The 23,666-nt window shown below is 43.8% G+C and overlaps 1 protein-coding gene and 1 pseudogene across 1 annotated transcript; both read right to left on the bottom strand.

The window, feature by feature from the left end:
* Nucleotides 1–1,358: 1,358 nt before the first annotated feature.
* Nucleotides 1,359–22,410, bottom strand: MXRA5 (matrix remodeling associated 5). Its single transcript, XM_066622128.1, has 7 exons — nucleotides 22,202–22,410; nucleotides 18,630–18,759; nucleotides 16,985–17,375; nucleotides 10,849–14,159; nucleotides 9,291–10,740; nucleotides 6,785–7,685; nucleotides 1,359–3,289 (listed from the first exon to the last, which is right to left on the bottom strand). The coding sequence occupies exons 1-7, from the start codon at nucleotides 22,405–22,407 to the stop codon at nucleotides 1,381–1,383; spliced, it is 8,298 nt and encodes a 2,765-aa protein (XP_066478225.1). The 5' UTR covers nucleotides 22,408–22,410; the 3' UTR covers nucleotides 1,359–1,380.
* On the bottom strand, nucleotides 4,420–4,539 carry LOC136646927 (5S ribosomal RNA; annotated as a pseudogene).
* Nucleotides 22,411–23,666: the final 1,256 nt, after the last annotated feature.

Below are 23,666 nucleotides of genomic sequence, written 5' to 3'. Positions count from 1 at the left end.
GCTCAACAAAATATTCCTGGTTTGAATGTGTAGGGGAAGAAAAATGCACATTGATATTTTAATTTGCTTCCTGTGTCCAATATTTCCAAGGATGAATGCTATTGGAGCAAGGGGTTTTGAGTAACACAAGGTATAAAACAGAAGATGCTTCTAAATATTACTGCCTCCATCAGACTTACTGCCCAAACCTATGGAGCGCCTATGGATCTCACAGTCCGCAACTGTAAGTTCTCTTATGGCATTGCAAACATGTGCCACTGTTGTATGCAGTGAGACTGACAGTGCAAATGCTTGGAGGCTCTGCACACATGCAAGCAGCTCCTGAATGTCGTGCTGGAGCTGATAGTGTGGCAGAGGGGCGGATCAGGGCGAGAAGAAGGGTGAACCGGGAGCTGTTTGGGGAAGGAACTTGGTAGCAGCTGCACATGGCAAGATACTATCTCCCCTTCCTGGACGTACCCCCCAAGTGTCTCCTCAGACTTAAGCCAGCAAAAGAGTAATATTTTTATTTACCTCTCCTGAGCTGTCTGGTTGCCCCCCACCATAGCATGCAGCATGTGCTCCAGCAGCGTGGCTGCATGGTGTAAACTGGTGGGGGACAGTTGGGCCATTGGGCTGAAACTACTTGTTATATACTCAATGGGGCTGCAGCTGAAAATGTGCACCAAGTTCTCCCTCTTTCCCTTGTAACTTGTAGGAACCCTCATCCTGCAGTGGAATTGCATTGTAAACCTTCTTCCTACCATCAGTGGCAGCCACTGAGGTTGAGACGGGGCCCTAGAAACTCAGAATGTGATGTCCTATTTGTTTCAGAGGGAAAGGAGAGAGAACTCAACATGGAGTTGCCATAGTGTAATGGCCTTAAGAAACACAATCCACCCAAAGCAAACCAACCATATTTTAAGTCCCACTGATTTCAGTGCCCAACTCTCCTCCTGAAATCAATGGAGATTTGTGGTTGGATCATGCAATTTCTCTCTCTCTCTCTCTCTCTCTCTCTCTCTCTCTCTCTCTCTCTCTCTCTCTCTCTTTGTACAAGTGCCCCTCAAAGGTAAGTTTCAAAGCAACATTTGAAAATGTTTCAGGTTTACAAAGTTGTTCTGAAACGTTACCAAATTTTGAAAATAGTCTCTGAGGTTCTAAAGCAGATGGCGAGGAACCCTGTTGCATCACAGAGACAGTTCAGAGGTCGTCTTAGAGGCATAACCTGCCCAATTAGTATTTTGGTGTTGCATGAAGCCAAGGCATAATTTTTGGCACAACCCTGCTTGTCTCCTCTTTGTGCAAATGGTTTCCTTTATCAATTGTATTTTCCTAGCTGTGTTCAACTGGCAGGGACTTGAGATAATTTGTGTATATCCAAAAGCATTTGTGTGAACTTTAGAATATGTGTATATAGGTTGCTTTGGAATCACTGCCAAGTATATTTTTAGCAGTGCATTTGTAGAAGCCTGCATCCCTTTGTGTTGCCTGCTGGATGATTAATGAACCCTGAGGGTGAAGGAATTTGTTTCCATACAGACGGGACTGAGCTCCCGTTGTCAGAGGCAATTTGTCCGGGAGCTCCCATGTTATTTCTGCCTTAGGGATCCCAATGGCCATGCAGTTCAGCTTCACTGTATTGCCTGGTCTTGCATAAATGACAGGAGCCGGTTCGCTTGTGATCCGGGGTGGGTAGGCAATCACAATCACTGGAACGTTCATAAGGGAGGAGCCATACTCAGTGGTGGCCTTGCACAAGTAAGTACCTCTGTCAAACACAGATGCCTCACGCACAACAAGTGAGCCATTTTGTAACAGGGAGAAACGGCCAACAGCTTGGGGACCATCCAAAATCATTCCACTGGGCAGAGTCCAGGTTATACGAGCCCTCTGAGTGGGCTGGGTGATACAATGAAGCTGTAGGGTCTCCCCATTGATGATGCTCACCAGGTTGTTGTAGTGATTGCTAATTTCTGGCTTGAGCCCCACTTTGAGGAAGACCACTCTCTCTGCATAACCACCTGCGTTCCTGGCCACGCAGCGGTAAGTCCCAGCATCAGCTGCAGACAAGGCACTAATGTGCAGTATGCCGTCCCTCTTGTGGTAAAATCTGTGCAAGTGGCTGCCTTTCTGCAGTTCTGTGCCATTGGGAAGGAGCCAGGCTGTGCTGGGCTGAGGGTTTCCCTGTACTGAGCAGTTCAGATTGATGCTGTGCCCTGCTGTGGCAGTGATCCTGTCAGTGACAGGATCCCTGAAGGTGGGCTGTTCCACATGGTCCATGATCTGAAGCTGCACAATCAGTCTGGCCTCACCCCCTTCATTCCTACCAATACACACCAGCTGCACTGAGTCTGTCTGTCTCACACCACGGATGTCCAGTGTGCCGTTCCGGTGCACAGTGATTCGGTTCCCATAATAGGGAGCAGGTAGGATCACTCCTTCTGGGAAAGCCCACATGACCCGCGGAGGTGGGATGCCTTCTACTTTACAGTCAATGAGTTTCCGACTGTCTCTCATGGCTGTTTCTCTCACTGAGGTGATGGTACTGGGTTGCCCATTGATTCTGGGAGGCTGAACATTGATGTGGATCCAGATGACTTTCCGGTCTTCCCCAGCATTGTTCCGGGCCACACAGGTATAGTTGCCACTGTCAGATCTTTGGGTCTTCTGGATGAGAAGTGTCCCATCTTGGAACACTTGATATTTATCTGACAGAAGTGGGATGGGCCTGTTGCTTGGAGACAACCAAGTCACTTTGGGTGTTGGCTCTCCTTTTGCGTCACACCCTACAGAAACCATGTCCCCATATGGGATGTTGATAGTGGTGAAGGTTTTATTTCTAATTGTGGGAGGTTCAGCCAATACTTTGACCCGCACTTTCATCTCATCTTTACCAATCTGGTTCTCAGCATAACAAGTGTAGTCCCCCTCTTCTCTCAGTCCTACTTCATTGAAGTACAGTGTTCCATTGTTAAACACAACATACCTTTTTGTTCGGCTTCCACTGTCATCTGATTGCATGAAGGTGTTAATCATGCTGCCATCAGGAAGGCCCCAGGAGATCTCAGGGTTTGGTAAACCTGTGGCTATGCAATCAACTTTGAGGTCCCCTCCATACATCACTTTGTGATTGTTTTCATTTTTGTGTTCTATTTTGGCAGGTTTCATCATGACATTCACTCTTAGAACAACGTAGTCATCTCCAATTTTATTGCGGGCCACGCACAAATAGTCTCCGGCGTCCTTGTCAGTGACAGCATGGACAGCCAGAGTTCCATTGCCAAATACCTTGATTCTGTTGTCCAAACTAATGTAGGAAAAGACAAAACAAAACATGTGCTTTCAGTATATGTTTGCAATTAACCATATTTTGAGCCAGAATACAAATACAATTATTTTCATTTGAAAGCAAACAACTCCACCCTTAAATTGACTCTCTTCTAATAGAAGGATATTTTTAGTTACTTTATGCTTCTTCTGAAGATTTAGATGTTATTTACAGATTCTAGGCAGCATTTAGACATGAAAATGCAAAAAACAAACAACAAAACCCAACACCGAAACTTATATATACACACCATAGCTAAATTCAAGTAAGCTTATTTATACGGACACACATGTTTATAAAATGAACAGGATATTGCCAATATCTTCCATATGAGAAGATATAAACATACCTATGATTAAAGATGTGTTATTCCAAGGAAGCCTACATTGCAATTGTTTTAGACAGGTGGTCAAGGCAATTTTATCTATTTAAAAAACTCTGAAAACTTTTGTATATGTTACTGCTTACATTGGGTCACTTAATAGTGGACCATGAGATATCTGAAAGCAGAAGATGTTTCTGCTGTTCTGGTTCCATTATTATTATACAAAACACTTGACATAGAGTCATTTTAGAAATTTATACTGTCAAATCTCAGGGCCCAATCCTATCCAACTTTCCAGCACTGGTGCAACCTCAATGCAGCCCCGAGGTAAGGGAACAAATGTTTCCATACCTTAAGGAGGCCTCTGTGACTGCCCTCCATCAAAGGAAGCAGTGCATACCCCATTGGCACAGCCCAATCCTATCCACATTTTCCTGGGAGTAAGGCCCATTGACTCTAACGGGACTTACTTCTGAGTAGACATGCATAGTATTGGGCTATCAGTGTATAATCCTCTCCCCAACAGTAAACTGTGCATGATCAATCGACTTTAAATTGATATTAACACCCAATGATATTATGTAGGACTGCTCTTTTCATTTGGTGAATGAACTGATTGCCTTGCCTTCAGGAGTTGTATCAACTGTCACTGATTTTGGAGGCAGTACACTCTACCTCCCATTTCAGATCTGGGAGAAGGAGGAATAACAGCATTGCATATGTAATCAGATATCTAAGGTGCTCCCTTGGTTGGCAACCTTCAGTCTCAAAAGACTATGGTATAAGCCTACAGCACCTGGTATTCCCAGGCAGTCTCCCATCCAAGTACTAACCAGGCCTGACCCTGCTTAGCTTCCAAGATCAGATGAGATCGGGCATGTGCAGGGTAACAGTTGCTGTCAAACTATTGAGCAATCTAGCCCAGCATCACTGACTGAGTGGTTTCCAGTGGTAATGAAGAGGCAGTAATAGTTATATCAGCAGTCTCTTCTAAAGTCTAAGGTGCTCCCTTATACTCAGTCAAACCATTGAGCAATCTAGCCTGGCATCACTGACTGAGTGGTTTCCAGTGATAATGAAGAGGCAGGAATAGCTATATCAGCAGTCTCTTCTAAAGTCATCAGGCAGAACTTCTTGTAATATGATGCTCAAAGGATAAGTTGTGTATGGTTTATCTAAGGATGGGCAAACCTGCTTTGCCATTCTCTGATTCATTCACTTTCTTCTGTCTAAAAAGGTTCCTTTCCAAATGTGACAAGCAGCACTGGCTGACAAATAGATGTGACTGCATCTGATCTGACACACCACTCTCTAATGGGCAGCAGCTCTCAGTCAGAGAACTTTACCAGAGTACCTAAGACCCTTTTAAGTGGCTATGCCAGGAACTCAACATGTACCAATTACTCCACTATGGAGCTGTTGCTCAGTCATCCATACTGAAAGTAACTTGTTCTAATTCCTCCCCAAATCTGGAAAATATATCTAGGTAGTGACCTGATCCCACAGCACCTGAAGCATCCTAACAGCCCAATTCAAACCAACTCCTGCATGGTGATGCAGCGGTGCCAACAGGGCATCCACTGCATCCCATGGTGGAGTTTTGGCCTCTAGAGGCCTCCTAGTGGTAAGGGAACATTTATTCCCTTGCCCCAGGGAAGGACCCTGCTGGCTTGGTGGGTCTACTTGTACCTGTACCAGCTATATAGCTGGTGTAAGTCCAAGTGGATCCATAAAGACAGATCAGGTCCAGAAAATGGGCTAGTGTACACAGCCTACTGGGGGGTAAGTAGAAATTTTCTGTTTACCTCCTGCAGGCTGCCTGAGTATCCCCCCCTCCATAATATTAAGTGTGCACAGTTTTGACATGCATGCATTGGCACAGATGGTGGGAAATAGCATTGGGGCTTAAATGTTGCAGGAAAAAGGGGGAGAGAGGAGAATGAGACTTGGGAATGCTGCTATTGATGGCCTGTATCTTCTATAATATGTAGTTCCATTCTAAATGTGAAAAGAGTTTCAAGAACTCAGCTCATATTACCACTGTCCTCTCACTTTAATTCTTGTGACTTCAGGTATGGTTAATGCATATTAACCATATTACATGGTGACAGGTATGTAATAGACTGACTGCATTCATAAAACTGGTGTCAGCTCATGTTCTGTAATATCCAGCTTATTTCAGGTGCAAATCTTTAACCTGATATTAAAAGCCTAATCATTTAAGGTGCCTCTCCCCATGGTCAGGGAGTAGGAGTAATGGAGCAGATTGATGGAGGAATGGGGGTTTGTGTTTGGGAGCTAGGGGGTGGGTCTGGCAGCAGTTGCGCACATCAGATGTTATCTTTTATTTTTTAGCCCACCTCATCCCCTGGCTCTCCTCAGGCTCGTGCCAGCTATATAGCTTGCGTATGTCTGAGGAGACCCACTGGCAATTGGGCTACCTACTGGGGGTAGGTAATATTTTTACTTCCCTCCTGCAGGATGTCTAATACCCACTACCACCACAGCATGCGGCATGTGCTCCACTAGTGCAGCTGCAAGCTATAACATGGTGGGAGACAGGATTGGGCAGAATAAACTAAACATGGATAGGTGAAGCATGTAATGTGTGGTTTGAGGCTGTGCATGCTCTACCACATAATAAACACTCTCCTGTAGCTGTAAATGGCAGAGAAAGATTGAAGGTCCAATCCTTATCAGGTCTTCTGCTGCCGGAATGCTTGTGTCAGCAGCAAAAAGCTCTTTATGACTGTCACAATGCAGCCCCATGGTAAGGGAACAAATGTTCTCGTTGGTGCGTGGTCCATTGGCTTGCCTGTATCAGAGTGGGAAAGTTGGCTAGGATTTGATGGCTATATAGTTGGCACATGTCTGAGGAGAGCCAGGGGGTGGGCGGGCTGAAAAATGAGAGATAACATCCCTAGGTGCAATATAAAGCTACTCTTAGGCACCATCTCTCCCCCTCCCTCTCCCCTCTCCATGCATATATGTATAATACTAACATGTAAATTGTGAAGGAGTCATTTAATTTCTGCTCATAAAGCACAGGGCAAATATTGTGGAATGACTTAAGGGATTCTGCTAAGTGGCAGCTGTTATATGAAACTCATCAAAAACAACAATGTATGCAAGGCATGCCAAAAGTTTACCTATGCAGCGAGTCCACCATCCTCTTGGAAGGCAACCTCCAGAGTATCCGTGGCCAGGGGTCCCCAGATGCACTGCAGTCCAGTCGCAGGGTGCTGCCATAGGTCACATCTGTTCTCTGAGGAGAGGTCCCAGTGATCTTGGCATTTGTGGACTGCTTTTTGACATGCAGCCACACAGTCCTCCTGGCAGCACCAACCATATTGGCTGCAATACATTCATAGCTCCCACTGTCTTTGGGCAAGACATTGCGGATGTACAGCGTTCCATTGGGGAAAACAAAGAGATTTCCATGGACAAACTGTGAGGTTCGGATCTGGGTTCCATCAAAAATCACCCAGCGGATGCTGGGCAGAGGAGCCGCTTTGGCACTACAATGAATGTTAATATTCTGTCCCACATTAAGGGAAATATTTTCTAGTTTCTCCTGCTGGATAATTGGTGGCAAGGCAGCTACGTGAAGCCTCACTGCAATGCTGTCTGCTCCAGCAGCATTACTGGCAATGCACTTGTACACCCCCCGGTCTGAAAAACTCGTGTCTTTGAGGGCCAAGGTTCGGTTTTCATACAGCATCACTCTCCCTTCTGTAGTGCTCACCATTTGCAATATTTTCCTGTCAGGAAAAATCCAAGAAAGATGTGGACTCGGAATTCCGTTGGCTTGGCAATCCATGGTCACTTGTTCTCCAAAATAAACAGTCACATCTCTGAAGCGGGAACCTAGCATTTTGGGCTGCTGGGCTAAGACTGTCAGCAAAACCATCATCTTATCCATGCCATGCGCGTTCTGAGCAGTGCACAAATACTGTCCACGGTCCTGAAGCTGAACATTGCGGATAACAAATGTACCATTCTTCAAGACTTCAAAACGTTGTATCCTTGTATTGGCTGTCATCAAAGCTCCTGGAAAGTTAATCAGACAAAGAAAGACAGACTGAAAAAAAGAGTAGGATGTGGACTTTTTTCCATTTGTTAGACTGAACATAAGAAGAGAAGCCCTGCTGGATTGGGCCCAAGGTCCATATCTAGTTTAGCATGCTGTTGCACGCAGTGGATGGACCAGCAGATGCCCCCAGGAAAGCTACAAGCAGGAGATGAAGGCATTTCCCACTCCCACCACTGCAATTGGAGTTCAGAAGCATACTGGGACTGAACCTAGCCATCATGACCAGCAGTCAATGACATATCTTTTTCTCCATGAATTTGTCTGATTCCCTTTTGAAGCTACCTAAAGTGGCCATCTTGTGGTAGCAAACTGCAGACTAATTATGCTTTGTGTGAAGAAGCACTTCCTTTTGCCCATTCTGATTCTCCTGCCAACCAGTTTTAATGAATGTTGCAGTGTTGTGAGAAAGGAAGAGAAACATCTCTCCCTCTCTCTCCCCTTTTCCAAATCAGCATAATTTGATAAGCCTTTGATATGATTGGGCTGCGCTGCTGAAACTCGCATTCTGGCAGCACAGCCTGACTTAACAGTGCTGAAAACAGCAAGCAGCATTGGTTGTGTGGCAGCCGTGTTCTTGGAATCTCCCAACATCAGTAAGTCAGCAGCAGGGGCCAATTGTGAGCAGGTAGAATTTGGTACTTTGCTTATGATCCTAGGCATTCTCATTTTAAAACCTCACCATCCCCTTTCCCTCGACTATATACTACCAAAAGAGGTGGCATATATCTAAGGAGAACCTTGGCAGCTCCAGGACCTATACAAAGGTAAGTACAAGTAAAAAATAATTTTAACTTACCTCCCATTTGCCCTTGGGTTCCCCCCCCCCCCCAACACTGGATGTAATGTGCACCTTTTGGTGCAGTTGCATCAAGGCTGGTGGAAGATAGGATTGGAACCTCAGTCATATCCTCCTTAGTCAGCTTTTCTCTAAACTAAAAGGCCCCAAATGTTGTAACTTTTTTCTTGTAAGGCTGGTGCTGGACAGCTCAATCCTGGGCTTCCCAACACTCAGGGCTGCAGTGGTGCTGAGGGGTAAGCTCCCTTACCCCATGTAATGGCCAGGCAGCCTCAATGGGTCTCCTTGGATCTGTGCCCTCTTTTGAGGCTCGCACTGAGCCTTTGGTCATTCTGGCTACATATTAACATCTTGGTAGAACGTCAGAGGACAAGTAAGGCATAAGGCTCCATTCAGGTAATCACATCCCTATTTGAACCAAAATACAGATCTAGCTAGTTCAACAGGGCTGAGATAATGTGACCATGCAGATAAATGTGCACCCAATGCACATCTGTATCTATATTAGCGATGCATGCATAAGACTTTTTATGTGCATGGATTTCTCTGGTTGGAGTGTGAAAATTTAACACACGCCAACAAACCGAGACACACCAGGAACAAGGGGAAAATATGAGGCACTCTGCCTTTTAAATAAGTTGAACTAGGTGTGAAAAGTCATGTTTCTGATAAGTACAGGGCACTGTTCTTTCTAAAAGTAAACAAAAAACCAGTTACTATATGTCATTTTAAATCCATTCCATCAGTATAAGTTCCTATATCTTACCTGTGGAGAGTTTTGTCCAAGAAAGGAAAGGCGTGGGTTCTCCCGTGGCATCGCATGGGATAACAGCATCTGATTCAGCAAGGATGGACAAACCATTTGATCCTTTGGTTATGATCTTAGGCCTTTCTCCTTGAGCTCTGGAATTTGTTGAGGGCTGAATTATGCTAGAATTAAGAGCTTTAACTTTAGGCACCAATAATACATTTGGGTTACTGTAATGATTATTTCTGGAGGATTGTGAGGTTGAAGTCATTTGAGATTTAATGCTGGGAGCTAAGAATACAGGTGTGGTCACAGCTGGTACTGCAGTACTCAAGGGCAGGGGAGGCACAATGCCTGCAATCCGCAGAGGAGTGCTTTGTGTTACAGTTCTGGTTGGAGAGGGAAATTTCTTTTCAGTTGTGCTTACTGAGGCCTGCCAATGAGGCAACACTGGTTTAGAGTTTATTCCTAAGTGTTGGAAGACCCTGGTTCTGTTATATAGGAATGGTGTTCTGGGATTGGGAAAATAAGGTATAGCTTGATTTATTAAGGCTCTTCCAGGCTTGTCTCTGGTATCTGGAAGGTAGTTGGCAAAAACTTGAGAGTCAGTGTTGTATCTGGTTTCACCCTGACTGCCAGGTCTGACTGGAGTATGTAACTGAGGTCTATATAGTGGAGTGGCTGTTGTGGTGGGGAAGGTCTCTGTGTGTGGAGAAGTGGTTTTTCTGCCCTTTGTAGTCTGTGCTGCATACGCTGTTATTTCTGGTTTATTAGTATAGTGAAGGGGGGCCTGAGGAGTTACAAAGTGGTGAAAGAGTCCTGGCACAAGGAGACGTGGAGGCTTCACTGTCCCCCTTACAGGAAATTGTTTGGGAGGTAGAAAAGCAGGCGGCTGACGAAAAACTGGTATAATTCCAATTGGCTGGTGAGGGACATTTGGATTCAGTGGCAGGCTGTTGTGTGTTCTTCCACTGTGTGGTTCTTTCAACTGTTCCTGCTTTTGCTGTGTGGCTATTCTGTTGTGCTTTGAAGAGAAAAATTCATTTTTAGAGCTGACTTTGGCTCTTACAGTATCAACGTTGGATCCTTTGATGTCTGGAAATGTAGGTTGACCAGAAGTGTAATTTTCCTTTTTAGAAGAATGATCAGACAGTATAGGCACACTAGACATTGGTGGGGGAAGAACAGTGGCCAAAGGTGCCGGTGCAATAGGCAAAACTGAGGTATAAGTTTTTTCTGTTCTGTGGATGGGAGTCCGATCTTGATTATTATGTGGTGGTGTATTCTCCTTTGTGTGCCTTGAAGACGCGATTATTTGTGTTTGTTCATGCCAAGGCTTGATCACTTGCTTGGGTTCGGAAAGAGTGAAAAGATTACCATCCCTTATACTATAGTGAGGCAGGGTCACTGTTTCTCTCTGATGGGAAGCCGGTGCAAGTGTGGTCTTTATTAGAGATTCTGAAAGTTTCTGCTGTTCATTTACAGTTTGACGATTCTTAAAACGTTCCACCCTGCTATCAATAGCAGTCAAAGGCTGCACAGTGCTAGGTTCTGATTGAGGGAATCTTGGGTTGACTCCCTTTTCTGGACCTGATGAGCCAATAGGAATAGATTCTTTTTCAAATTCTGGGATCACAGAGTAACTACGGCCAGAAGGCGACACGGAACTAGTAGAACTCCCTACGGATACTGAAGTGCCCGTTGTCAGTGCATGTGTGACTTCATAATTTGTTGAGACTGCATTGCTTTCCAAGTTTTTGATGGATTCGCTGTCTGCTGATGTCGTAAGCTGATGCCCTGACTTGTACGATAAATGCAGCTGCACATTAGGGGTTGTAGTCAGGATGTCACGTGGTGATATTGTCATTCCATTTTGCTGATCATTGACAGTATGAGAAAGTGTTACAAATGTTTTCGGTAGCACTGTAGAAAATCTGAGAGCAGAAGATGCCTCCATGTCTTGAAGCTTGGTAGACCTTTGTAAAGCGCTGGTGCTTGTAGTGAATGAGGAACTCACTTTGGCAGCTTTATATTCATTTGTAGCTTTTGGTTCGGCAACAGGCTCCTGATGATCCTTAACAACAGGGCCTTGCAAGCTTTGGGTAGCAACTTCTATTTTAGTTATTTTTTGAATAAAAGGTATCTCTTCTGTGGCAGAGGCAGTAGGCTTTGGCCTTCTGAACCTATTTGGCCTTAGTCTCCTTCTTCCATAAGGTCTTCGCCGGGGATGAGGAATATCCTGAGAGTTGGAGGAAGTAATTTTTCTTTCATATGCAGTAATTGGTTTGTTAGTGGAAGCAGCAATCATTATCCATTCTTTCTGTTGAAATGGAGCAGTGGTGCTTTTTACAGTAGAAGTTGATTCTGGTTTTAGAACATGAATGTCTTCAAATATTACACTTTCAGAACCTCCGTATGAATCAGGAGAAATTTGTACTTGTTGATGACCTGCTCTGCCTCTCTCCAAAAGAGCAGAATCCTTAACTGGAGTGGCAGGAGCAAAAATAGTAGTGGTGGTTACTGCATTCGTAGCATAGTTGATCTGAGACTGCGTAAAATGTAGGGTATTGGCATCATTACCTAGGTTATTCATATAATTATTCTGTAAATCTGTTTCTGGGCCCTCAGAAGCATGAATTTCTGCAGACACAGGAATTTCAAAGGGTAGCTCTGTCGAAAACAATGTAGATCGTGTGGGTCTATCCCCATTGTCTATTGTTATCAAAGTGCTTTGAAAGAGAGGCAAACTGCTTGTTACTTCATCATTTGATGGTTCTCTGGTGAAAGCATCTATACTTGTTGGTGCTGCTAGTGGATACTCTGTCTTCAAATCACTGTGATCCCAAGCCGGTGATTGAACAGTTGGAGAAATATTGGTATCGTGTTCAGTCAATGTTTCTACACTGTTCATAGGTTGTTCTGGGTTTGGAAATTCATAATCCATGGAAGGTTCAGTTCTCACTACAGAGGAAGTTGTTTTTTCTTGACTAGAATCCTGCGTACTGATAATGGGAGGGACTGTGAGCAGCTCTGCTTCACCAAAATGTGGTATGTCTGCAGAAGACTCCTCTGCATCGACTGGAGATTCCACCACACTCGTTGAGGGAGGCCTGGCAATGGGAGGAGGAGTTCTGGTGGTTCTGTGCATGAACTGAGTCTCTGTGGTAGTCTCCGAAGGAGAGGTTGGTGCGGTGGTTGTTCTAGGAAGGCTTTTCCCACGGACTTTTGCCAAAATATTGGCCCAGTGCTGTGGATTAATTTGCTTGTTTGCCATGTTTATTCTCCTTCGGGATTCAAATACCCTACGGCCCTCTGCAGTGTTGATCTCTTCAGTCCTATCCATGCCTTTCCATAATTTCATTTTGTGCTTTCCTTTTCTATTCTTTTTAACATGAGCACGAGAAGCATTGTCATTCCTTTGTTTAAGGGATACTTCATGGTCCTTCAGATGGATCCTTTTGTTTGGGATATCATCAGCCTCAGTAGTGCCTGACCCCTCATCATCTTCTATGAACTGCCCCTTTGTATTGACATAAGTCCTTGACCCAGGGTGCTTTTTGAATTTCACTCTTTTTGAAGATCTATCAGACACCATTTTATTTACTGTTACTCTAACAGCATACTGATCTGATCCTTGTTGGTTGATAGCCACACACCTGTAGTATCCACTGTCACTGACATGGCTGCGTGGAATTAACAGTGTGCCATTATCCAACATGTACCCGTTGGATGAGTTTGACAGATCATTAAGAACATGGCTGTTTGGAAGTATCCAGCTTAGGTGTGCATCTGGTATAGCCTCCACACTGCAGGGTAAAAGTATAGGATCTCCCACATTTTTTTCAACCTTGATGATTTCTGAGTCAGTTGGCTGAATGACTGGAGGCTGCACCAGAACCCTGTGGGACATGGTGTCCACATCACCTCTCACTTGAGCAACACAATGGTACATGCCTGAATCAGCATAGCCCACTGATTTGATGATTAACTGACCACTGCTTAGGACGGAAAACCTGCTGTTATCCATTTTGAATGGAGCTTTCAACTTAGTCCCATCTGGAAGCATCCATCGGATGGAGGGACTTTCTGATGCTTTCACATTGCAGCTCAGCTGGGCGTCTGAACTTTCAACCACACTCTGAGCTGCCTTTGTATACTGGTCTTGTTCTATCATAACCCAGCTGCTTCTCTGCTGCTTGTTTTCTTGGGTCTGAAGTGTTTGAGAAATATGGGTAGAAAAAGAAAGCACAACTTTATTCCCAGTGCTCTGGCGTCTGTTTAACTGGATGTGTATCAGTGGTTGCATCACCCAGGCAGGCTCTGCAAAAATCCTCCCTTTAACACCTGTGTAGTAAAGTGCATCATAATCAGAACCTTGTCTGTAATGATAGCTCACTTTTGGCTCCTGGCTGAGAACATGTTCCCTTTCTAACTTGACAGGCACTTCACTGTAATAAGCAATCAGCTTCCACAGTTTTTCATAGTTGTCTCGGTTCATCGGGCATTCCAGGTCCAGGGAAATGGTAGCATTGATATCGATTTCCTGAGGAGAGATTTGGTTCCAATGAATTATGGTAGAGTTTGTTGGTTTCTTGATTTCACAATTCAGATTCACTATGTTTCCATGCTCATCGGTTAAGTTCAGAGTAATGTTCCACGGAGACAGCTGAAATTCTTCCAGGGGAGACTCAGAGCTGTCATCATCTTCCTCCGCTCTTTCCATGCTGAAGCTAATGTTCTTTTTCATCAGGGACTGTATGATTGGCTTTCTGCAGGAAATATCTTTCAACTGTTGAACATCTTGTTTATGGAATTGCTTAGGGTAGGTGCATTTAGGGCAAAGTTGGCCATTTTCATAGGCTTTGTCTTTTTTACACTTTAAGACACCTGGAAGACAAAAAAAAGAAAATCTCATGGAATTTTGATGCAGAATGATTTTACCTAGAAGATTTGAATGCACAATAGTCATATCCCATCCAGTCTCTGAAGCAAGCTGTAGAGAAGTATAGGGTGATCAGGAGTGCACTCTTAGTTTAAGACACCTTCCATCTGCCCTCCAATGCATAATGGAAAAAAACTCTGAAGCGACCATGATATTCATGCACACTTTAAAATGCTTGCTCTTTGTATGATGACTAAAGCTGAGTATAGGCAAATGTCGCTTTGCAGTGGTCCATGTGGCCCATCACTGATCACTGTCCCCTTCCCCTAAGTCTCCGGAGCCGAAGACGGCTTTTCTGTGGCCCGCAGAGTAGGTGCCCACCTCTGCAAGGCTCCAAATGGCCTTTTGGGCCAAAAAAAATTGCAACTTCTGGTTTTCTCAGGAAACCAGAAGTGACTTTTTTCACCTTATAAGGCATTCTGAGGCCAGGCAAAGCCCTCCAGGGAGCCTGAGGAAACTGGAAGTTGTGATTTTTCAGCCATAAAGGTCATTCTGAGCCTCACAGAGGCAATGCGCAGACACATGCAACCTCTGCGGGGATCAGAAAAGCCTCCAGAGGCAATGGGAGCATAGCTTCCCTCGGCTTCAGAGGCTTAAAACAGGTGATGTCATTTAACATCCCATGTCACTTGATAACAGGGGTGCAAGAACGCATCCCTGTCATTAAGCGAATTGTATCTGTATTTGTATGTATTTCCTTGAGAGAAATACTGCCTTGAGGGCCCTTAAACGGGGTGGAAAGGCGGGTATAAATCTCTTAAATAAATAAATAAATTTCTAACAAGTCAGAGTCATAACACAGGGGTGAAGAGAGGAGTTTGAATTGATCCCTGCAAGAAAGTTGCAAAATCAGACTAGGTCTATACATGCTGCAAAATGAGGCAGCAGAATAGATTGTACCACTTGAGGCTACAGGTGCAGCATGCCATTTTGTTTGTTTTCTTCATGTAAAAAGTGCCTGAAAATAAAGACAAAGAAACAACACCTAGCACATCAGAGGGGGAGGAATTCTTGTTCAGCCTTTTTCTGGCTGTGAATTTTCTACTTGCAGGAAACATTAAAAAAAATATAATCTTCCTATCTATAGTCTTAATAAATTTTCTAGCTCACATATCTTGTTATTTCAACTGTTCATTATTTTCCTGCAAGTGTAGACCAGGACTCATTCATCACCCCTGGAGGAATATTTAGAAATCAGCCCCTCTCTTTGACTTGGTAAGTTCTGTGGGTTTCAGACAAATGCCTTCCCCTATAAAACCGCTGGTTCTGTCCAGTTCAGTAGGCTAGGATCTACTGATAGATATCTGGGTGATTTGTAGCAGATCAGTAAAGGTTTCTGACTCCCAACTGTTTAACCAAGTAACAACAAAAATTTTTTTTTTTTCTGTTTTCTACATTTAGCTGCTGAAACAAAGAAAATTGGGAAGAAACTAGGAGTGGATTTCTATGTGAAAGGATTGCAAGGCCAGTTCTAATAAAGACAAAAAATTCTGAGTATATGGTCAGAGGCACCCTGTTTCTCACTTCCAAGTGTATGCGCACCCCACAGAGCCAGTATTTTACATTTGGGTCAGGTTGGGGGACTTTGGGGGTTCTAGCTAAAAAAACAAGCTGGAAGACTGCCTATCCCTGTTGCACAATATCAGAATTACAGGAAATAATCAGGACCTCAAATCATGCCTTTTGATGTTGTTATTTACTATTATCAATTATATTGATATTTACTAATCAAGCTGGGCCCAATTAGTTTAGGTGGAAACCTCAGGCTGGATCACATGTACTTAGCAAGGAATTTTTTTTATACCTAATGGGTTTGTTTTTTGTTATTGTTTGTTTACTGCCTTGTAAACAGCCAGTTGTGTAAACACAGTCAATATGGCTTAGAGATAAATCAAGAATACAAACCCTGAATGGTGCAAACTAGAGGAACACAGAGATTCTGGACAGTCAGAGTCGGTTTCCGAGTAGCAGAGCCAGATGCAGGGCAGAGTTATAAGTGCCACATAGCTCCAAAACGTGCCAGGTAAGCTGCCCTCCCCCTTGCTTTTGGAGCCTGTTTGGGGGTGAAAACAATGCAGAGGGGACACTTCCACATTGTTTTCACTCCTTGGAATGGTCCTGAGAGTGAGAGGGGCAAATTACACGGTAAGTTTCGGGACTTATTGTGGGACTTACTGCTCCACCCCCTCTCGGCTCAGCTACTGGTTTAAAGGTTTTGACCTTTAAAGTCCTATACTGCTCTGGGCCAGGATATCTTAGAGACCGCCTACTCCCGTACAATCCGGCTCGCCCTCTCAGGTCATCAGAGAAGGCCTTTTTGCAAGTGCCGCCACCCAAGGAGGTCCGGGGGGCGGCTGCAAGAAATAGGGCCTTCTCGGTAGTGACACCAACATTATGAAACTCCCTTCCCCTTGACTTGAGAATGGCTCCCTCTCTTGAGAGTTTTCGGCAAGGCCTGAAAACACTGTTGTTTAAACAAGCCTTCTGATTTCTGGCCTTCTTAACATTTTTATACATCTTTTAGTTTTTTACAGGCTTGATTCCTCGGTGACTTGCTCTTTTATTCTGTCTTTTAATCTGACTACTGTTTTTATGGCCTCTGTAATGTGTTTTTAAATGTTTTTATCTGCTATGTATTAATGTTTTTAAAATTTGTTTTTTTAATACGTTGTTAGCTGCCCTGGGTCCCGTTAGGGAGCAGGGCGGGATAAAAATAAAGTTTTATTATTATTTATTATTACTGGCTACACCAGCTACCCCCTTTGCTTACCTGCAGATTTCTTGCTCCACGAAAGAAGCCACTTCAACCTGCAGTCGCAAGACCAGGGGTTCCCGTGAAGATAAAGATTCTCCAGGAGAGGCATTTTGTGAAACATGTCCAAAGGCAGTGTTTCAATGGCATTTTCAGATAAATAGAGGTGCTTTATGGTTGACAGCCTAAAATAATCGAAGACCGTAAATGTAGAGAATGTGTTGGGATGCAACTGCCGGAGCAAGTTTCCTTCCAAATGGAGAAGTCTAAGGGAAGTTAATCCATTAAAAGCATTTGGGTGAATGAATTCAATTCGGTTGTGGTCCACATGCAGTCGCACTAGGCTGGAAAGCCCTTGGAGGGTGTAGCCGGTTATAGCTTGCAACTTATTGTAGCTTATTTTGAATACCTAAATGGTCAAGATAAACAAATACATTAACATTTTTTTCATACCAGTACAACCTGCAGGAAAAATTCAGGAAAAATACATAATACATACAAAAAAATGCAGGAAAAATACATAATGCAGGAAAAACAAAGACCATGAGAAAAAGCCACTTTTAAGTCCCTCTGAAGTCAACTGATCTTAAGTTAGATGCAACAAAATAAGGCCCACTGATTTGCTGAAAATGTGTCTAGCATTGTCTAGGGGCTGAAAACACAGGACAGAAGTAAGCATTATGAACAATGGCATTAGATTTATTTAGGAACTTCAAGTACCCAAAGAATAAAAATTGATGCTTTTCTGCATAACAGAAAGCATTTGGTTATAATCTTGTACCTACGCACCTGGGAGTAAGTCTCACTGAACTCAATAACTTACAGCACAGTTCTATGCTGGTCTGCTCAAAAGTAAATTCTATTGTGTTTATTGAGACTTACTCCCAGGAAAGCATGTCTAGGATTGCAGTCTTATTTCTGAGCAGAAATGAGCAAATACATTTCAGAGCTTCACAATCCCAAGTGCTTTATCGGCCGATGCAAGTCCCTTGCACTGGCCAAAGAGTGTCGCTAACATGCCATAAGGCATGTTTGCAATGATTTAGGAGTTGGGAAGGCTGGTGCAAGGACACAGGCCAGCCTCCGCAGGCCGGAGCAAGCCCTGGGATGGGTGAGTGCGTGCCAGCAAAAGGATGCCAGCATGGAGATCTGGGACGAGTGGGGGAGGGTGGCATTCAGGGGAGGACAGGTGGCAGGCAGATGAGTCTATGGGCAGGCAGGGCCTGGGAGGGAGGTTGAAGCCAGGATCCTGCACTTAAGCTGGATCCCAGCCCTGCTCCCTGGAAGCCCAGTCTTGTGCCAGGCTGCTTGGATTTGTGCCACCTCTTTAAGCTGATGCAAAACCAAGTAGCCCAGTTGCCCCACTCTTTCACTGCATGCAGTGCAGGCCAGTAGGCCTGCCTGTTTCAGCAGCGGTTAGGATTGGGCTGCTTGTATTATATCACTGACACACATGAGCAGGGCTCCTCTTCAGTGCTAGGAAATGCTCCACACATGAATCCATGCAGTTTCTCCAACATTGTACAGAAAAGAGATGGCTCTGCTCAAATAAAGTCCTCAATGTATAGGAAGCTCACACATGACCACCAATGGAACAAGGCAACAAACTGTAATTATTGCTTTGTTTTTTAATGTAATAATAATAAAAAAAGTTCGGCTTTACCTGTAGTGATGTCAGATCTTTTAAGGCACCATTGGGTATATTTTGGATATCATTTCCATGGATCATGAGCAGCTCTAGCTTAGCAAGTCCTGCAAATGAGGTTTCAGATATAGCCTGTATGCTGTTAAACCTGGGAAGAAAACACATTCAATGATATTCTGTAATGAATCATCATTTTATACTGTGGAAACCTGGCATCTCAGATAACTTTGGCTTATTTCTAAATCATTCCCCTAATTTGACCAAGTTAATGAAGCATTTTAACAAGGCCATATGTGCTTAACTGGTGTTTTTCATATACGGTTTCTAGTCAGTGTTATATTTCTTCGGCCATAAATTTTAAAAATAAATGCAATTAAGTTGGAGTTTAAATTCATAGAAATGTCAATCAGAATGTTTCTCACAACATTCTCCATGTGTTGGTGGTATTAGTTAGTGGCAGGAAGCCAACCTATGATGATATGGAGACTGGCAAAGCAGTAGACCCACAAGGATGCCAACAAAACATGTAACAATAAATGAATTAAGTTTTGTATAGAGGAAATTTAAAAACTGAATGTCTGCCAAGCAATTTCTGGAAGCAGAAAACCACAGCTACTGGCTGAACTGCTAGGTTTGTGGAGTTAGGTATTTGACTGGTGAGATTCATCAGGGGTTTTCTAACTGCAAACATTTGGATTTTGGAACTAGGGCTGTGAATTGATGAACAGAGTTTACTCAATCAACTGCTTTTAGACATATTATTCAGTGAAGTTTAACCATATGTGCATGCTACTAAACTTCAGTATAGTTGTTTTTTTGAGATCCTGAAGTGTAAAATTGAATATATACAATCCCTGTCATAAGGAAAGACAATCCCTGATATCTACTTTGCCTTTCCCTATTTTAGTAACATATCAGAAGAAAAGTGGTTAATAATTTACAAGAACGCTTTTAACTTGCAGTCTCATCAATTAAATTGTTGCCACTGCCTCCTTAATCAAATTAAGTTTTACAGCACAATCCTATGCAGCTTAGAAGTAAGTCCTTGTGTTAAGTGAGACCTACTCCCAGGAAAGTGCACACAGGTTTGCTGTGTTGATGGCTTACAGCCCAATCCTGAGCTGCCCAGGGTTTTGGGCTGCAGCAGCGCCAAAAATGGCTGCCGCCCCATTCCACACACTCCGGGCAGCTCCTTGGGAAAAGCAGACTTTTGCCATTTCCCCCGGGTAAAGCGAGTAGCCCCACAATGAAGTTACTTGATTCACCGCCTACCAAAAGGTTGGCAGTGAATCAAGAGCCTCCTTGTAGAGTGGCAAACCCAACATGGAGGCTCTGGATCTGGTGGAGTAAAGCTCCTCTCTCCCCACCTCCTCCCCGCCTGCCTCCTGCCTCCCCCCTCCCTGGAATGCCTCCTCCCTGCCCTCCGTCCGCCTCCCTGGAATGCCTTCTCCCCACCTCCCCCCGCTTACCTCTCCACTGCTTGGCCGTCTGCCAAGCGGCGGAGCTTTGGTGGCCACCTGGCAGTAGCCCAGTGTCGGCCAGGGCTGGGCTACCACTGGCACTCACCCGGCACTAGGGCCTTATGGCACATTTGCTATGGTGTGTGCTGGCAGTAGGCCGGCACTCACTGTTTAGGATCAGGCCCTTTATCTGCACCAATTAAAGACCTCAACCAAAGTCCTCAACCCTACTAAAATCCATTTATTTCAGAACTTGAAGGCTGAAAGTCTATGTTAAATGAATTCAGATTTTCTGAACATACTCCAAATTGTCAATTATGGTTTTGTTTTCAAACACAACAGCCCAAAAAGAAAGTGATGCTTGCTGCCTTTGGTCATCCTCATAGGAGAGTTACATCATTGTGTTGAGCAAACACAAGAGACAGATTCAAGGAAGGCAGGACATTCAAAGGTCATAAATCAGTTTTAGCTGCCACCACGCATGCAGTTGTTTGTGCTGTGTCAGCAAAAGCAGCATTTGTGCTTGGCAAAAGGGGCAGAGAAGGTCATAGCAAGTCCACTTGCCAAATAAATTGTTGGTGCCTAATTCTACAAAGCCAGAACTCAGGACAGATATGAGCTCTCTGTCTGGGGTAGATTGCTTTTTGGATGGAAGTGAATTTACTAGGATTTATGTCAAGTTCCATAGGTACTGATACGTCCTCCAGCATCATCACACTGTGCTGGGGGATGTATCATCAGCCCTAGCCAGCCCTAGCCAGCTAGATCAGCATCATCAGCCCTAGCCAGAATACAGTTTCTGTTGGCTGAAAGCGCAGTGCAGACAGCAGTACTTTTCTGCACCAAACTTTTGAACCATTTATGGATTTTAGCTTTTTCTTTTTTTTTATACTAATGTAAAATGTATACCCAGGATGAAAAGAACTATAATGAAACAGCATTATAGGAGATATTTCTCTATTCAGAGGGAAAGATGGGATATAAATCATTTAATAAATGCATAAATAAATACATTTCCTTCCATTGGAAGCCCAACTGAATAGAATAGAATTGAATTGGAAGCCCAGGTGAAGAGAAATTCCTGTGAAAAATAAAATGCTTCAGCCACTTCATAAAAAAGAGCCTGGAAGAATGATGAATAGCAGGTTGGTACATGAAAGCTGACTCAGGGTCCAATCTTGAAGCCTCAGTGCCAGTTCTCTGCCAGCACTGTGTGTCACAAACATGCTGTAAGGTACACCAGTGACACTGAGCACTAGTCTTTGCTGAGCTAGCACCAGTTGCAAGCCCGCCACACACCGCCTGGAGCAAAGGATGAGCTCTGGGCGACAGAGACTTATGCCAGGGCAGGGGGAGGCATTCTGGGGTGGGGGAAGTGTGGGGAGGCAGGAGGCACTGGGGTAGGAGGGGGGCGAGATAGGTGGAGCTCTGCTCCACCTAACTCTAGAACCCCGCATCTGGCCTGTCAGCCAGACACAAAGCCTCTCAACTCTGTGCTGGCTAAATAGCTGGCACAACCTTGAGTAGCCCCATTGCAGGGCGTGGTCCCTTACCCAGGAGAAGGGGATAAATATCTCCTTCCCCCAAGGAACTGCCAGTGGCTGCCTGGCATGCTCAGGATGCAGCAGTTGCCATTTTGGTGCCACTGCTCCTCTCGGTTCAGGATTGGGCCACCTGATTCAACTGAAGCTGAAAGAAAGGATAAGAAGGATATGTGCTGGCCGTATTACTGAATGAGCTCTTCAAATTACGGGACTATAACATCTCCTTTCTGAAACTGCAGGAACTGGAATATGACAGAAAGCAGATCTGAGGCAAGATGGAAGCCAAGCAATGCAATGCACATTTACCTTTAGCTATCACAATGGTTATAAACTGAAAGCAAATTTGTGGAACTGAAGGACATATCATATTCTCACAAAAATGGCAATGAGAAATAGATCACAGAAGCGTTTTAGACCAATCTCATTAGTACTTGTTATACAAGGCTTTTGATCCGCTCAGCAGTCGTATCAAATTGCAACTCCATTCAGTGGCGACTCACAATTCTTCAGCTACACAACATGTGGGATGAACTCTAAAATTATACTCAAGGAATGTCAAACGCCACAGTAAAATTGCAGTACAAACCCCAAATTGATTCGTTCCACATGTTTGGAGATTCTTGTTGGCACAGCTGCTAAGGACCTAAATGTGCAGTGAACTTCACTGGGAACATAACAGGCACACGGGTGAGGACACGCAAGTGTGATTTCTGGAAGTCCCAAAGAGAGAATCAGCACCACGGATAGTACCCCCAAATTTGGTTGCCTTAGCATCTTCTCAAGTTTCTTCATTTCACTGTACCTATGTAAAAGAAAATAATTTTTTAACAGATGCAAATGCATGACAATTTACATAATTCATCCAGGCCTTCCATGTATGTGTGCATGTGGAGCTTCTACAATATCATTTTATAACTCAGATATTGGAAATAGGCTATTTGACAATTAGTCCTGAATACTTAGGATAACATTTCTGCAGCTGTATATCTTTCATTTTAATGTGACCAAAACATAGCAAATCTGTAACCGTGCATGCTGCATTTATCTAATGGACCAACATGTACAAACCCTGCTAACTGCACAAAGAGACATCTTTAAAGTGGTGTCATATTTATCAAAGAGAGAGCAACTGTCCTTTAGTACCCCAGCATGGCATATTTTCCGGATTGTGGAATTCCAGATTGAAGAGTCCAGAATCTGTTTTAGACTGTGAGACCTCTGGGGATAGGGAACAATTTGTTGATTTATTTTGCTATGTAAACTACTTTGGGTGCAATCCTAACCCACTTTCCAGCATTGACATAAGGGCACTGCAGCTCCAAGGTAAGGGAACAAGTATTCCTTTATTTGAGGAGGCCTCTGGGAGTACCACCCAACTGCAGCACACATCCCATTGGCACTACTATGCCAGTGCTGGAACGTTGGTTAGGATCTGGGCCTTAGTGAACTACTTCTTGTTGAAATGGTATATATTCAAATTTTCTTTAGAAAGCAAAAAACAACCCTGACATTCAAAGATTGAGATCTGATTTGGCAGACCTTCATGGATACTGTTACATTCCTTGGATAAAATGAACTACATAAATATGATTGTTTTAATGGGATCATAGAACTGTAAAGGTTAACAGTTAAGAGCCACTTAGCCCAACATGAATCCACCAAATCTAAACATTGTTAGCAAACTGGATTGTCACCTAGAAAAAAAGAATCCCATATTCATTTTTATTACAACATTCTCCAATGAATGAGTAAATGGAGCCAAGGTGCATCTATAGAATTATGTTTAACAGATAATACAAATTGTTTTGAATAATGCAAACCAGCTGCATAAATAAAAGACAGTGCTAAATACCTACATAAAATAAACTTAAGCACCGAAAGCAGAAATCCAGTCTTTAACTACTAGTTGGGGCCAGTCTGTATTACTGGATGCCAAGTAAGGGAGGGGGAAGGAGTCTGTTTCTCCCCATCTCTTTGGAGCTGCATAAATGTCAGAACAGCTCATCAGTCCCACTCTACCTTGGAATGTAACCTCACTTGAGGCTACTTGG

Source organism: Tiliqua scincoides, chromosome 3 (assembly GCF_035046505.1).
Source record: "Tiliqua scincoides isolate rTilSci1 chromosome 3, rTilSci1.hap2, whole genome shotgun sequence".
Classification (NCBI taxonomy): domain Eukaryota; kingdom Metazoa; phylum Chordata; class Lepidosauria; order Squamata; family Scincidae; genus Tiliqua; species Tiliqua scincoides.
Note: the sequence above shows the minus strand (reverse complement) of the source record. Positions and strands in the feature narration are given on the sequence as shown.

Excerpts from the sequence above, each read along its gene's own strand:
- MXRA5 (XM_066622128.1), bottom strand. The coding sequence starts at position 22,407 with ATGAAGAAACTTGAGAAGATGCTAAGGCAACCAAATTTGGGGGTACTA. Across the intron at positions 10,741-10,848 it reads CATCAGGTCCAGAAAAGGGA|AAACTTTCAGAATCTCTAAT; the intron begins GTCAACCCAAGA and ends AATGAACAGCAG. Across the intron at positions 3,290-6,784 it reads ATGGTGGACTCGCTGCATAG|TTTGGACAACAGAATCAAGG; the intron begins GTAAACTTTTGG and ends TTCCTACATTAG.